The following is a 15,562-nucleotide window of genomic DNA, read 5'->3' as shown; positions in this document are numbered from 1 at the left end:
ACATTCAAGCTATACAGGGATAGAAAAGAATGATGCAGAGACATGCAAATACATCATGTATAGCCCAACAGTTCAGATCACCGTTAAGGGTGTATCTAATACCTAAGAAGAGATGCTCTTGTTCAGGTTGGGAGGAAGAAACAGAAAATGTAACTTTCCTGAAACGAGTGAGGTCAGTTTTGCCAAGAGTGACGTAATTCCATTTCACCACGGATAGTGAGTGCAAACCAAAGCAAAGCACTGTAGCACTGTTATGGGAATAACAACATTGATCTTTCCAAATGAGGGGAGAAAAACAGTGAAATGTGCAGAATTCTACATGTGGTGAAAGTACAGTTTTTGTGTACAGAGGAATGCAAAGTCTCCAATTTGACAGTATTTTGCTTTGGATTCACAGTCTGCAAGCAGTCCTCATCCTGCAGGCGAAGCTATGGTAACAGGCTCTTATAACAGCAGCTAAAGGACATAAAAACAATAAAAGCAAGGACTGTAAGATATGCAGCAGAAAATTCAGGCTGAAGCTGACTGTCTTTTGAAAAGGGCTCTTGAAGACAAACACAGGAGCTAACATCTTACAAAATCTTGTGTTTGGTCAAAGAGGATGCCATTCTGTAGATCATCTACATCATCTTCAGTCTTCATGCTTCAGACTTAACTGCCTCTATCTATGAATTTATAGTCCTTATTCCCAAACAGCTCTGTTATTTTATAGCATCCTTTCTTGAGGAAGACACCAAGTAATTTTTCAGCTTCAATTCAGAGTAGAATTCACTTGCAACTTAAGGTCAGAAAAAGCACTATGCTGTCTTGTCTGAATGACTGGAAGAAGCAGTTTTACACACCTACCTACTCAGACCCAACAACTCGTGTCTCAATACTTTTAATATACTTCAAAAGACTCTAGAGGTCCTTCAAGAAATGGAGGAACTCAGTAGTTCATGGGAGGGTTTTTTTCCAGTGCTTAATCACCTTTGGCATAAAACACAGAGGATGTTTGCTACTCACATTTGAAATTCTTGAGTTTTTTCAGCCTTGCACCTTTTTCTTCCTTAGTATATTACAGAATCTTGTATTACATAGTCTCATCTATATTGTTTCCTGTAAAGATCTCCCTACAAGAAACCTTAATTCTGAAGTCTCTTGATCTGGAAGGCAGCCTCTCAGCCTCGGACACCTTCCTTTTAACTATCTGCCTTCAAGAAAGCACTCTTTTTGAACAAAGATTGTTCCTCCCATTTCTCCCACAAGCTATTACTACCTGGGTCAGTTGATGTTGAGGAGTGGTAGAAGGATTGTAGTTGTATTTAAGGTCACAGGAATTTTGTGCCTGAACTAATGGGTATCAGCTGTCTACACCTTGTATGGTTGTTAACCAAAACATCATGGGGAACTCCACAAGGAGCTCAAATGCTACCATTTTAAACATAGTGTGCAATACTAACTTCACAATATCAAGGTTTGTCTCAAGATAGTAAGATTATTCTCACTGAAAACAGTATCTAGTAGTGTTCAACATCCCATTAGACATTAAAATCAGATGCTAATTGCCTAATTTTTACTCCTACCTTATTCTTGATTACAGGTTCAAGAACCACAGTGGAAAAAACCTCCAGTTTTGTGCTCTAATGTAGTGTTGATAAAATGTGGCTCTATTTATCTTTTTACTTAGCAATAATTTTTATAATACATGCAAACCCACTTGGTTATCCAAAACTCAGAATTATACAATTCTATCTTTGAGGCAACTTCTGAACAGCTGCAACTTATACTTAAGTATATAGTGCACATCAGTAGGATTCAAAGGCAGGAAAAGAAAAGAATATAGTGATTACATACCCCACATTTACGTATTCACCTATATTAAGTAGTTATCACAATGGGAGAGTGATTTCCCACTCCAAGACTGACCCGTGTGCATCCAGACTAACACAGTTCATAGCAATTGCAGATACAAACCAGTAAGTTATTTACTACATAAAGCAGACATTTATTTTCTCTTCTTAGCTTAGAAGAAAGTGATTTAGGTTCATCAAGCATGATCTTGATATCAAACTGCAGTTTCAAGTCAGTAAGACTGGTGTTACATCTGTCAGCAAATTCTACATGACTGCATATTTCAATAAGAATCTGACTAATAGATTGTGCCATCCTGTCTCAACAAAGGTTTTAGAGATCTCTCAGTAGGCCACCTTAATTGCAGCCACAAGCAATCTAGACATCTAATAAACTTGACATGACACAGATGATAAGAAGCTACATAAGCACAATGAGAACACCAGGATTTTGTTCTGGCTGTTCATAACGTTGTCTACCTTGTAGTGAAACCGTGTAAAATGTGTACTGCTACTGCAGCCTGGGGAGTCCTGGGAAAACAGAGCATCTTCGCTGTTATTTCAATTTGTGCAGGCTATCATCTTCCACACAACTTAAAAATATATTTCTCATACTACACCATTATCTTGTTTTCACCTGTCACAATCAAACAGACCTCACTCAAAAGAGCCAAAGATATCTCACATACCCTTACTAAATCTCAACTTCGGTGATTATTATTGTTAGTTGTAACAATAACTCTGGCTACTCAGAGTTGGGCTAACTGTAAACCATACTTGCATGAGACTGTGTCAGCAGTGTGCCCTGGCAGCCAGGAGGGCCCACCATGTCTTGGGCCAAACACAAAGAAACCAACTCATTCAGAGTTCAGATTGCTGAAGAGAAAAAAAATTGTACATTTGAAAGAGACACTTTCATATGAGGAGAGGAAACAAGATAAAATGAAGTTCAATATACCAGGATTTAAAAAACAAACCATGAAACTGGCAGGTGTTGTATCGCTGAGCACAGACAAAAGTCCAACAAGATTGTGCATTATTGCTATTTAAAAGCAATCTTCATAAGCTTATACTATACAAAATATAAATACAACTGAATTTCTACATAGCCTTCTTCAAGGAGTAAATATATATCACGGATTGCTGTGATTTCAGTATTTGATTTCAACATAATATCCAGCGACTTCTGCAACTGTCCTCACATGTACATACAACAGAAATCAGTATTATACCAAACATCTTTCTGCTCCTCACCCTACCCCACCAGTGAGGAGGCTGGGAGTGCACAAGGAATTGGGAGGGGACACACTGGGACACTGACCCCAACTGACCAAAGGAATATTCCATACCACATGTTGTCATACTTAGCATATAAAGCTGGGGGGAAGAAGGCGGCAGGGGGAAATATTCAGTGACAATGCTTGTCTTTCCAAGTCATTGTTACACGTGATGGAGCTCTGCTTTCCTGGCAATGACTGAACACCTGCCTGCCCATAGGAAATGGTGAATGATTTCTTCTTCTGCTTCGCTTGCACAGATTTTGATTTACCTATTAAATTGTCTTTATCTCAATCAGGTGATATAGAAGTGAATTTTCTCACTTTTACTCTTCTGATGCTTTCCCCTATCCCAGTGGAAGGTATGTGAGTGGCTGTGTGGGGCTTAGTTGCCAGCTGGAGTTACGGCATGACACAATCTTAACTTTGCTCCAAGATAACCCACAGATTGCAGAAATCTATTGATGACAAGATCAAAACTAGTGTTGAGTGAAAGCTGTCACACACTGGTTGTTTAAAAAGGTAAAATAACTCCATACCAACATGGTACCACCTCCCCAGCTCACCCCTTTTGCTAAATAAGTACAAGTACACACACCTGTTCTTAAATATATCCTAGCATGTTTTAACAGAGTCCCATCTATCAGTTGTGGACCATCCTATCCCACTGCAAAGTAGATAAGAATTGTTCCAAAGTGAAATTTCTAAAAATAAACCAGCCTTAAACTAACACCCTCCATCCCCCAAAAAACCCAAACAACCATGCACACAAAATACAGAACCCTCAAGACCACATGATGTGTAGCTCTGGAAGTGCAGCTCTCTGTGAGCATGAGCTCTTCTCACAGACTTTCAAAACTGAAAGCCATTGGATGTGTAATTTCTGTGTCTTTCATTACCATGTTGGCCTTTCTCATCCTGGCACAACATTGAGGTCAGCAACAAAAAGGGCTTAACATTTTCTTTTCCTCCCTCCATGAAAGGTTTTAATGGCACAGTCAAGTACTTTTACTCCAGTGCAACTCATATGTTTAATCACAAAAAACAGATATTTGTGATTTATTCAACTACAATACAAATAACATTTGTATCTTGGTAAGGTGTAATAAATCTCTGGTCACTGAAACCAACACTCCCAATTGTTTAGGGGGAGCAAGATACTTTTCCCAGAAGAAAAAATAGTGTCAGGCATTAAAATCCATTTCTAATTATTATTTCCCTTACTGATGTGCATATGTGAATAAAGACATAATAAAGACACAATAAAAAAAGGTGTTGATCTTTTTTTCCAGTAAAACCTCAGAAGTACTTTCTAAAAAATTATGTTGAGTTTAAAAAACAACAACCAAAAAAAATATTTAAAACCCTTCAATATCTCTATTGAGAGATATGTTGCTCTGAAACAATTACAAAACCGAAAATAATCTTGTGTTTTTCTGTAAGAATTAAGTTATTTAATACCTGATTTAGTCATCTAAAAATTCCAACAAACCCCCCAAACTAAGGAACTGCAATCTCCTTTTAACCCCCATAACAATCCTGCCCCGAGCCATCTGATTCATCACAAAGAGGTGAAATAGCAGTCCTCGAAGCAATACTCTATTTAAAAACATTTGTCACTGACAACTATCAGTTGGTCACATTTGCTTTCCAGTTTAATCTCTTAAATAGAAAGAATCCTGTAGTACCCCTAGAATATCCTTTGTACAGCACACTAACTTTTGTATCACTTTTTACTTGCAGTTATAGTCGGCAACATACACTGCACCTACATCAATACCTTAACTCTACTGGTCAGTCTGTATACAACCCCCTGTGACAATGTTATTTTGGGGTAGCACAAACTTTCAAGAATGATGATTACTGCTTTAAAGATGCAACTAATGATGTTTAACAGTTACAAAATATGCACTCAGCTGTCCCAGACAGAAGAGTCATCTTGTTGGTAATATATATTATGATAATGGTTGCACCTTTAGCCCTGTTACGAATCATTGGTACATAACCAACTAAAAAACAAAAAGCACCCCAAAACTCAAAAAAACCCGCACCTTCTCAGTTAGACCTGCCCCACTCTTTCCTGGTAGAATGAAGTGCCTGCACTATGGCTGTCTGCTGTTTAGATTCTCCTAAATGACAATCAGACCCATCACCTACAAGCTGCTGACCATCCCATTTATTCTGTATTATGGCCCAGTTCCGCACAAAATAAAAAGCCTAATTGTTCACTTGTAACGCAGACAGAAGTCTGTCTTCAGCATCTTCAACCTACTTCTACAGACAAGAGCAAAACCAACCTTAAAGAGAAGTGTCTAAACTTTCTTTTTCAGTTTTTTTTTAAAGTGCATATATTTTCACACAACAGAAAGTCAACACTTTTCATATACGCTACCAACTGCAGAGGCTGATCAGATCACGTTGTAAACTCTCCCAATTGTGTTATTTCCTTCTGGGTGAGCATGTGGCATCCTTGTATTTCTCACTGTATTTTCTTCCCAATCTTAAGTCATCGCTCATTAGAGTGGCTGAATAAAATGTGAATGATTTCTAACTTTATACAGTAAAGACAGTCACTCAGCATGATAATTTCGCTCTCTCTGCCACACTACTAAAACAAGTGGTTCTTTATTTTACCTTTGATTTTAAACAATTTGAGGGCTTTAGAATTTGGATCCCTCATTTTCAGCTCTAGAGCCATGCATTCATTTACAAGTACAAGAACTCACTCTTCCCAATCCTCTAACTTTCTTCCAGAAGACATCAATTTATAATTCATATCCCCAAAGTATCGAAACACAACAGTTACTCCTCCATTTATCACGTGAAAGCTGCATCTAAAGCACAGAGAACACTACTTTGTATTTATATTTTCTTCAAACTATCACTAGTTACAGTCAGCAAATAGCTCAAAGACTAACTCTAGCTGACCTGTTTCACTCTCAAGTTGTTATCCCTGCATGAAGGATTCCAGTTTCAGGATGCTGGAACTGTCTGAAAACGCAAAAGCCAGACACAGGGTGAGCATCCAGCCCTACTCAATCCCTCTTAAGAAAGAGATACTACTTACAGAACACCTGTAATTTTAATACTGCATTCTTCCTGAGCAAAGCCACGTCTTCTAAAACATAAAGATAAACCGAACGGACCGAAGTTTTGCTTGGACAGCAGAAGGCTTTTATTTTATTCTTTGTAATCATAGTACCATAGTTATTTCAAAACCGAGCTGACTCACTTCAATTAAGCCAAGTTAGATGGTCACTAACAGCAAGTAAGTACACATGCACGCACATACTGAGAAAAAAAGGTATTATTTTACAATACTTTGTGACTAAAAAGCAATTTTTATTTGCTACTTCTCCCCCGTACCCCCGGCAGGAACAGGCGGCAGGAGGACCCTCCGTGGTACGGCGGGAGCGGGGCAGGAGCTCGGCAGGCTCAGCCCGGAGGCTCCGCGCACCCGGAGGCTCCGCGCACCCACAGCCCCGGCCCCCCCGCCGGGCCCTCCCGTTTCCCACCGCCCGCTACCGCGGGAAGGCTCCGCAACGCGACTGGGCCGAGGGTAGCCGCGCCCAGGGCCGCCACCACAGCCCCCCGACTCCCTGTGTGCCCAGCCGCGGGAGCAGCGCGGCAACCCCGGCCCGTCCGCCCCCTCAGCGCGGCCTCACCTTCCCTCCTGCTCTCGGCCATGGCCCCGCGGCCCCGCCGAGACTCCCGGCCGGCCCCCGCGGCCCCCCGCAGCCTTCATCCCCGTTGGCTGCCGCGCCTGTCCGTCACGGCACGGGGCGGCGCCATTGGCGGAGGCTGCGGAGGGGGCGTGCCCGCGCCGCAGACTGCCCCGCCCCCTCTCGCCCGGCGCGATGCGCGCGGGCTCCGGCAGGGGGCGCGCGGCTGCGCAGAGCCGCCGGGGGCGCCCGTGCCGCGCGCGCGGGAGCGAGGGCGGGGGTGCGCGCGGGGCGCGCGGGCTGGGGGCGCGCGGGAGCGGCGCGCGGCGGGCGGGCGGGCGGCGCGCGGCGGCCCCGGCGGGTGAGCGGCGCCGGGGGACGCTGGGCGCGCGCCGCTGCTCCCGCTGCCGGCGCCTCCTCAGCCCCGACCGCCGCAGCCGCACCCGCCGCGTTCATAATGCTCTAGAATGTCAGCGCTGAGAAAGGTAGGCAGGCAGGCAGGGCACGGGAGGGGAAGGCAAGGGGCCGCCGTCGGGGCGCCATGCGCGCCGGGCTGCCCGCGGGGCGCCTCCGCCCAGGCAGCAGCAGGAGCCGGGGTGCGGGTGCCGCGGGTCCGCGCGGGCACCGCCGCCGTCGGGCACGGGCGGCGGGGCGAGGCGCGCCGGCCGCGCCGTCGGTGGGGCTGTCACCCCCTCCCCGGTGCGTTCGGCGCCGCGCTGGCCGGGCGGGGGTCGCCTTGGCGGGTGGGGGTCTCGGCTCGGCACAGCCCGGGCAGGACGGCTGCGCGGCTGGGTGCCCGGTGCCGGAGCGGGGGAGACGGGGGAAGGACGGCGTACGGACCCTCCGTGCGGCCGGTCTGGCGTAGGGGGGCGGCGGGGCTGGGGACGGTGCCCACGGAACCGCAGTACCGGCGGCGATTTAAATTTTGGCAGCGCAGGATCTTCGGGGCTGCCCCTCGAGTAGGGGTCGGGCAACCGGGGCTGCCGGCGGACCGCCGCCCGCACCGCTCCCCGCTGTCATTTCCCGGCCGCCGCACCGGGGGGAGGTGCGGGTACGTCGGAGGGGCCGCACCGCTCATCCCGGCTTGTCCCAGTGCTCCGAGGGGCGGTGGGGCGGCAGGCGCGTCCCGCCCGTTCCCCCCGTCTGCCCCGCCGCGGTGCGCGGGGTCGGCGCGGCTGGAGGGCCCGCGGGCGCGCAACCCGAGCGCGGTGGGGTCGCCGGGCGCATCTGCCGCGCTACCCTCGGTCACCGAGGCGATCGCGGGTGGCTCTCGCCGCGGGGAGGGCGGCGTTCGCGGGCAGGTTGGCTGAGCGTCTTCGCGGCCCTTTTAAACACCGTCTGCCGGAGAAATAAAATGATGACCCCGCATCATAACGGGAGCGCAGCGCGCACCAGCCCGCCGCTCCTCCCGGAGCGGAACCGGCAAAGCCGCCACCTCGGGCGGGCGGCCCCCGCCGGCCCGGCCCGGTGCGATGCGGTGGGGCCGGTGCGGGTCGGTCCGGAGGAGGGGAGCGGGGAGAGCCCTCCAGCCAGCGCGAAGTGCAGAAAATGGGCTTTCTCTTACGGCCCCGCTTTCTGTCGCCTTCGTAACCTAGTTCCTGCCGCTGCTGGTGCCCCACTTCTACCAACGGTGCCGGTGCCGTACAGCTTGGCATTTAGCCATAAATCCGTGTATAAGTGCGTCGACCTCAACTTCCCTCAAACTTACGAAGGTTTCTAATTTGCAGTGACAACCTATTGTTTGTTTCCGATTGTGCTTCATTACGGCATAGGGCTTACACAGGCTTAATGTGCCTTGGGAGCAGGTGATATTTGAATCTTTTCCAAATTCAAGCCCTGAGAAGGAGACCAAGTGCTGCTGTCACTCTAGGTTGTGTGAGCCCAAGCACAAGGCTGCAAAACTCAAGTGCCCTTCTCAGTACTGGAGTGTTCGGTGACTATTTCTCTCTGCTTCAGAGTAGCATCACAAGAGGAGCACTAGCAAAATTCAACACTGAATACCTCTAGCCATTTAAGAAGTAGATGACTGCAAGTGGGCATCCTGCAACGAGCAAGGGTCACCTCAATGTGACCGAGTGCAGATCCGAGTGCAGACGATAGAGAAATCTCGTGTGGAGTCTTAGTAACTGCTTTTTACTCTGTGATGTGTCAAACAAGCATACTGGTTGTACTGGATGTTTTAAAAAGCAACTCTGGGGTAGAGCAGGGGATGGTACTATTTTATAATGAAAATGTGTTTGAGGTATCATCAGTCTTTCATGTTTGTGATTAGTTGCATTTTCATCTTCCTGTTTTATCTGGAAAACGGGTAAAATAGGAAGAGTAGCAAGTTTTATATTTCTGTGCTTTCAGCAGTATAGCAATACTTTCAAGTCATTTCCAGATGGTTTGCACAAAACACCTTCTTTCAGAACTGCAAGTTTTAATTTTACTGTGTGTAGCTATTTTTACAGTGCTAACCAGATCTTATAATTTATATTTGAAAGGTTGTTCCCTCCCCCATCATTTTGCATACTTTTCAAAATGTCTGGTATGTGGTTAAAATGGACTCAGACAATGTTTAATAGTTTTATGAATTATAGTGTTATGCATTGGAGATTTAATTCTGAGTGCTCTAGGCAGACCCTCTGTGATCTGACATAATATTCCTAAATTAAAGAATGTGTTTATTGTGCCATTGTTCAGTTACACATGAACTAAAAACTAGGATTATCAAATAAATTAATTGATTCTAATTTAGATTATTTTTAACTTTTCATTTTAGTACTGTAAAGTGCTATTTGCATTTAGTTACTCATCTGTCTAGTTTGCACTAGAACAGCATAGGGCATACCTCTTTTTTAACTTTTTAGAATTTCTAGTCCCTCTGAAATGAGTTCAAATTTCTGGTGCAAGTTATGACACTTAGAGTATCGTAAGTCCTTTAAACCAGCATTAAACAACCAGCAAACATAGACTGCTCTTGACAAAGGTGTTGAGGAGATTGTTTTGTCCATGTACCACGTAAAACCACACAGTCAAATCCAAGACATGCTGAATCAAGGGTAATATTCCTAATGACTTAATGGGATCGGGATTTCACATTTGTGTGGGTCGAAGTCCCACCAGCATTAATGGTGATACTGTTGGCAAGGCCAAGCTGTTGAAACAAAAACTTACCAAAACAAGACAAAAATATCAAGGTCTGTTATGGCAAACTAAAAATTCTATTCTAAATGAATTTCAGTATTTGAAGCAAGTTGCTTCAATAGTAATTGGTAGATGTGATAGGAGAAATATATCCCTGAATATGAAATTCATACCTGATCCTGAGGAAAGCTTGGATATTCGTGTTCCACTCAGTGCCAGGCAGCGTCCTGCCTAGAGAGTACCCCCTGCAAGCTCTCCTGAACATTGCATGTCCTGGTCCAGTTACCATGTCACAGTTACGAAAGGGCTGTAATAGCAGAGGCTGTAATAGGAAATATTCATAAGACACAGTCTGGATGACTGAATTTCAGCCTGATTGTGAGCTTTGCCTGGCTAAATTACAGACAATGGAGTAATTATTGGAATAGGTTTTGTGTGCCTTAACAAAGATGGTAAAATGTTATTTTACACCTGCCTCTGGCAGGAATTTTTTTCCTATTGGTAATTACACATAGTCAAAGCAATTTCCTTGTATATCTATGATAATCCTATGAGAAGTTTTAGTAATAAAAAGAACATAACCCCTAAAGTAACCCCATTTTTTTATGAGGTATACCTTTGGGGGCCCTTTGAATCTGCAACAGTCAAAGAAAAACAGCTGCTTCGGTTCTACTCCATGAACAAGACAAGTCTTATTTGCTGCTTCACTTAATCAGTACAGTGAATTTGTTTATCTAACCATGCCTGGTGAACAAGAGGACCACTAATGCAGAAAGTTAGTGTTACTCCATCAAGACTTTTAGTTCTTAGAAATGTATTATATGGGCTTCATATAATATCCCATTGATTTGAAAATGTTCTGTTTTCTAAACAGGTAGTTTTGTTTTAATAGCCACAGTAAAAAAATTTATATACATATTAGTTCAGTTTGCCTTGTGAAAATTCATAGTCATCCACGAACCATATGGCTTTCTTTCCTAGTAAAGAAATAGCTCTTTGCATGGCAGATACAGTATGTCAACAGTTATAATCAAATATAAGTAGCAGTGGGCATGGATGAATCAGAATCTGTTTTAAAGTAGACCTGTTGGAGACCACAACTTCTCATATTTCAGTCCACATATATCTCCATTATAGAATTATTTTTCCCAGAACAGATTATAGTTCACCACATCTACTTTCTGTTGGGGAGGCCAAAATGATTCATTAAAGTAAAATAAGTACTCTTCCCATGATATTTATTTAGGAAATGTCAAGTAGCAGTTTATTCATTTAGTACATGCTCAGTTATGATGAGAGGATGGAAATCATTGCAGTTAGATTTCTCAATCAGTGTTTCCACGCATGCATATATATTTGGTCTCACTTTGCTTTTATCTGTTTCTCACTGTACTTTCTTAAATACTTCTTTTGTGCATAAAATTTACTTATCTTCCATGCATTTTCATTCCACATTTGTTACATTTCTCTATCCTTGCCAGTTTTGAAAATGATCAGCAAATAGCTTCCAATATGGCATTGACCTTAAGCCTTATAAATTTTTTTCTAGTTCTATAAGTATATATTCTTATGATCTAAAAAGACTTTCTTTCCACTTGTAATAGTAAAAATACATCAGCAGTTAGCAGACATACATGAGTTATACCACAGATGAAGGCTTTCATCTTACAAGGGGAATAGGTGTCTGTTATCTTCAGTAGATGCTGCAACCACTGCATGTAGATAAAGTAGATAAATTGACAGTAGTGGAACATGTCAAAAATATGATCAAATACATAAATAAATCCAACAAGAAAGAAATCAGTAATTTAGAGATTCAGACTGTACATATGCACAAATAGCAGAAAGAGCCAAAGTGTAAAACAGAGCTTTCTATACCTTCCCATCTTGGATCCTTCATAGCTGCTTCTTCTCCACTCAAAATCCTTCCACCACTCTCAATTTTGCATCTTCCATCCTAAATACTCTCTTTAAAAAGTAAATTTGTTATGTGAGAGGAAAGAAGAGCATCTTAGGGTTGTCAGATTGACCTGAGCTCAGTCTGAACACAAAAAGTTCTTGCAAGTCAAAGTTTATTTTAGGAAATGTAAAATCTTGATAATGATGTTAAAAGCAGTTAGGAAAGACACACAAAGTTAGGGAGAAATTGGACACCACTCTTATGCAGTGGTCATTTAAGGTGTTTCTGATACATATTTCATCTTGGAAGCTGAGAGGCTACTCAAGCAGTGTTCAGCCTCTGAAGTGCTGCCTTTCAGAGGAAACAGCTCCTCTGCATTGCCCTGGAGAGGCAGCAGGTCAGTACTGAGAATAACAATTCAAAATAGTTTTTATTATCTTTCTTCTTTAATTTAGGGGATACTGTATTTTCAATAATCCCTAAGGTGTGGGAAGAATGCAAATTAATTGTTTAAGCTTGTCAGGAATCTAATTTGCCTTAGCATGCCAGGTTTTTCTAATGTGTTGATTTCCTCCATGAAATTTATTTTTCTGCACTGGAGGTCAACTGCATTAGTTTCCTCTGATTCTTCGCTTCTTGACAGTATGACTTGTAATGTGAAACTTTTAAATACCTTAATAATGTTATGCATATTACATACCATAAGATATCTCCAAAGTCTCCAGCAATTCTCCTTCTTTCGTAACTGGATAGACTGGTGACTTTTCATAGAAAACATGCACAATATTATTAATGATGCAGATAATTAGCCTTAAAGGAAGCGTTGTCCAAACCATTTCACTTTTGTGTGGTCATTTTTAGAGCTCATGCAGCTGCAGGAATACAGAACAATGCTATTGTATTATTTGGTGCTTTATTGGCAATGAGGAGTAGAACGAACATCCCAGCTTTCACACCTGCCTTCCACTTTCACAAGTAACCTGTAAAAATAACCTGAACAAATAACTTCAATTGCCACAAGTGGGAGGTTATTTTTTGACCTCCTTTTTTTCCCGCTTGAATGGCAGACAGTAGTGAGATAATCTCAAGTACTTACTACTCCTTTTATTTCTTATAAGAATAAAACCCCGAGGATCTTCCACCTTCACATCCTTATTGATTTACGACTTAATGAGTCATTGGGATGTAAAGCTACAGAGCATTTTATTCTATCGAATTTGTCTAAACAGAGTCCAAGTGAGATAAAAGACAACACTTTTGCTTCATTCATGCAGAGTGAAATTCTTTCCAAAGAGCATCAGTATAAGGAGACCTTTATCCTCTGTGCAACAGCAGATTTCACTTAAATGAACAAATATATTCTTTAGTTTTAGAGTTTGATAACAATTATCTTCCCTGATGAGCAGAAAGGAGGACAAAGCTTGCTTTTATTCCTTTGATTTACTTCCCTTGATTTTGCAGTGTTTCAAATCCTGCGTAGTTGAAGCTACAAGAAGATTCTGGGCCTTTTTTTGATGCTAGAAAAGGAAATGAAAAAGCATAACCAAATGTCTTGAAAAGACTCTTTGTCTGTCTGAATTCTTTATCATACTTTTAACCAGGCTTCCTCGTGATAATGCCATGTAGAGAAACAGTACGTAGACTTAATAATGTTCATTTTTTTTAATTGGGCTGTGAAGACCATCACAGCAAGATGTTGTGTATCAGTAAGAACTATTAATATCCTCTAGCTGGGAGGACCATGGGCTCCCATTCGTAAGAATGACATGAACTTCACCTTCCCTCTGGAGGAGAGTTCAAGCCCCTCTGATGTTTCCAGCCCTTTCTGGCTGCAGGACATGAAACTGATATTTTCTTTGATGGCAACTCATGGCTTTGTTATGCAGCATCTGGCCTGGTTCTTGGCTATTTTGGGATTATCTTTGCCATAATGTTTTACTTTAAGGTAAGAAATTAAAAAAATATGATTATGTGTTCCTGTTATGCATTTTATATATGATAGTTTCATTTTTATTTGAGTCTGAGGTTTTGATCTCACTCATTTGACGGTCTGTCTAAAAAAAGTGTAATTTAGGAATAACTACTATAACTTGGATTCATACAAAAAATGAAAATAGATAACTTACTAGATTTAAGAGAATACCTTCAATATTTAAGAGATTAGTTTTAAAATAACTATTGTGATTTTTTTCTTAGTAACTTAACAGAAATTTAAATTTACTGTTTTCCTTTCTGGAATCCAAATGGATAAACAGGACTACTGGGTTTTTTTCCCCTCAGTTTTAGTAGATTGAGAAATCAAAATGTTACACATAGACGAGGCATAGCTCCTTCACAACACAGTTTATTTAAACTGCAATTTACTACAATTTGTAGACCAGAGCAATTTTGTCACAAGGTCCTACAGTTTATAGCACAATATGCAGAAAAGGCTGCAGTACGTATGAAAATGCAGCATTACTTTTGCTGCCAGTCCTGAACTGTATTGAATTCTTAGAGTCTCCCATGTCCATACATGTCAGCTTTTATTCATTATGCAAGAGGTAAGTATAGGAAGTGAGGTATTTTAAAAAGAAATTGTTTTTATGAAGTTGAAAAGGGATGCAATTAGTTATGATATTGTGTACTTTTATAATAATATGGGTGGTAGGTAATTTGATAACAGTTTCCTTAAATGGTAATTTTAATGTACTCCTCAAAATTGTAAAGGAGAAAACATGTCTCTGTTATTTTTCAGCCTCAGTCCTCCTTTAGTAAAGTGATGCTTTCTTACATTGCGCTAACTTTTCTCACAAAAACTTGAACTATCTACACTGTGAGGTTTCAGATGCAACAAGATTTAGAAAGTTATGTATTACTTCATAAATTCAAAGGCACATAGTGACCTTTGAAAATAAGGAAATAGATGACCAAGGTATTACAATAGATCTAAATAGTTAAATTAAATATTTTGAAGTTATGTTATTTTTCTTTTCAAATTCAGAACCGATAGATTAATTTTGGATATGTACCAAAGTTTTTCTCTTTCTATCCCCATAAATGTTTCTCTACAGCTAAAATAACTTGTTAAAGGTTAGGGAAATAAGTGGAAATATTCTTATGTCCACCATTAAAATACCTCCTATAGTAATGTGTGTTCATTCTTGAGGTCGTTTATAGTGCAGTTAATGTTCTTTTATATTGTTTCATTGTGAGTTATCTTTTTTATGTACATTTTTTCTTAATTATTGTATTTCAAAATGTCTTTTATGGTGCTTTTTGATATTGCGCATTCCTTAGTAAATGGCTTATTTAATTTATTAATATTTTTAACATGTACTGTGGTTATGATTTAGAGCAGGGTGGAAGTCATTCCACTGCTCTTTGTCACAGATAAGTTATGCAGCACACTTCCTTTGCTAACCAATGTCAGGTATCTGATCAATTCCCTGGGATATTTCGATTTCTTTTTACTTTCTAAAATTGCTGTTCTAAAAATGATGCAGAAAAAGCAAAATATAAAGCTGAGAAGCGCAGTGTATGCAAGGCTGTAGAATAATGCTTTGATCAATAAAACAGAAAAGTTTCTCCTATATAACTGTCACATTCAGACGGCATTCTCTTTAAAGAGCTTTCCTGGCATCTGTTTGTGAGTAACCTTCTATTTAGTCGTGCTCCCAAGTAATGTAATACATTTTATTTTTCTTTTCATTTTTCTAGAAAGATAACAAATGCCTTTTCCAGACTTCCTTTAATAGAATATTTTCTCTGCATTTATTGAAT

General features: G+C 41.7%; 2 protein-coding genes across 10 annotated transcripts in view; one reads left to right on the top strand and one right to left on the bottom strand.

Moving 5' to 3' along the window:
• Window positions 1-6,818, bottom strand: part of ERICH1 (glutamate rich 1) — a 76,692-nt gene extending 69,874 nt beyond the window's left edge. For 6 of the 7 annotated variants that reach the window (XR_007628915.1, XR_007628916.1, XM_050315375.1 and 3 more), the window contains exon 1: window positions 6,775-6,818. Coding sequence is in view for 4 of the 7 variants with exons in the window: in XM_050315375.1 (XP_050171332.1) it covers window positions 6,775-6,796 (22 nt within the window). In the remaining 3 variants the exon portion in view is untranslated. The remainder of the gene's footprint in view (window positions 1-6,774) is intronic. The other variant, XM_050315374.1, reaches the window with a different exon arrangement.
• Window positions 6,819-7,127: 309 nt separating this feature from the next.
• The window catches only part of DLGAP2 (DLG associated protein 2), a 448,813-nt gene continuing 440,378 nt past the window's right edge, over window positions 7,128-15,562 (top strand). For all 3 annotated transcript variants that reach the window (XM_050315350.1, XM_050315349.1, XM_050315348.1), the window contains exon 1: window positions 7,128-7,256. In XM_050315350.1, the coding sequence (XP_050171307.1) occupies window positions 7,239-7,256 (18 nt within the window). In that variant the 5' untranslated portion in view covers window positions 7,128-7,238. The remainder of the gene's footprint in view (window positions 7,257-15,562) is intronic.

The sequence above is a fragment of the Myiozetetes cayanensis genome, unplaced genomic scaffold, assembly GCF_022539395.1.
Source record: "Myiozetetes cayanensis isolate MyiCay16 unplaced genomic scaffold, myiCay2020 scf2-11, whole genome shotgun sequence".
Lineage (NCBI taxonomy): Eukaryota > Metazoa > Chordata > Aves > Passeriformes > Tyrannidae > Myiozetetes > Myiozetetes cayanensis.
Note: the sequence above shows the minus strand (reverse complement) of the source record. Positions and strands in the feature narration are given on the sequence as shown.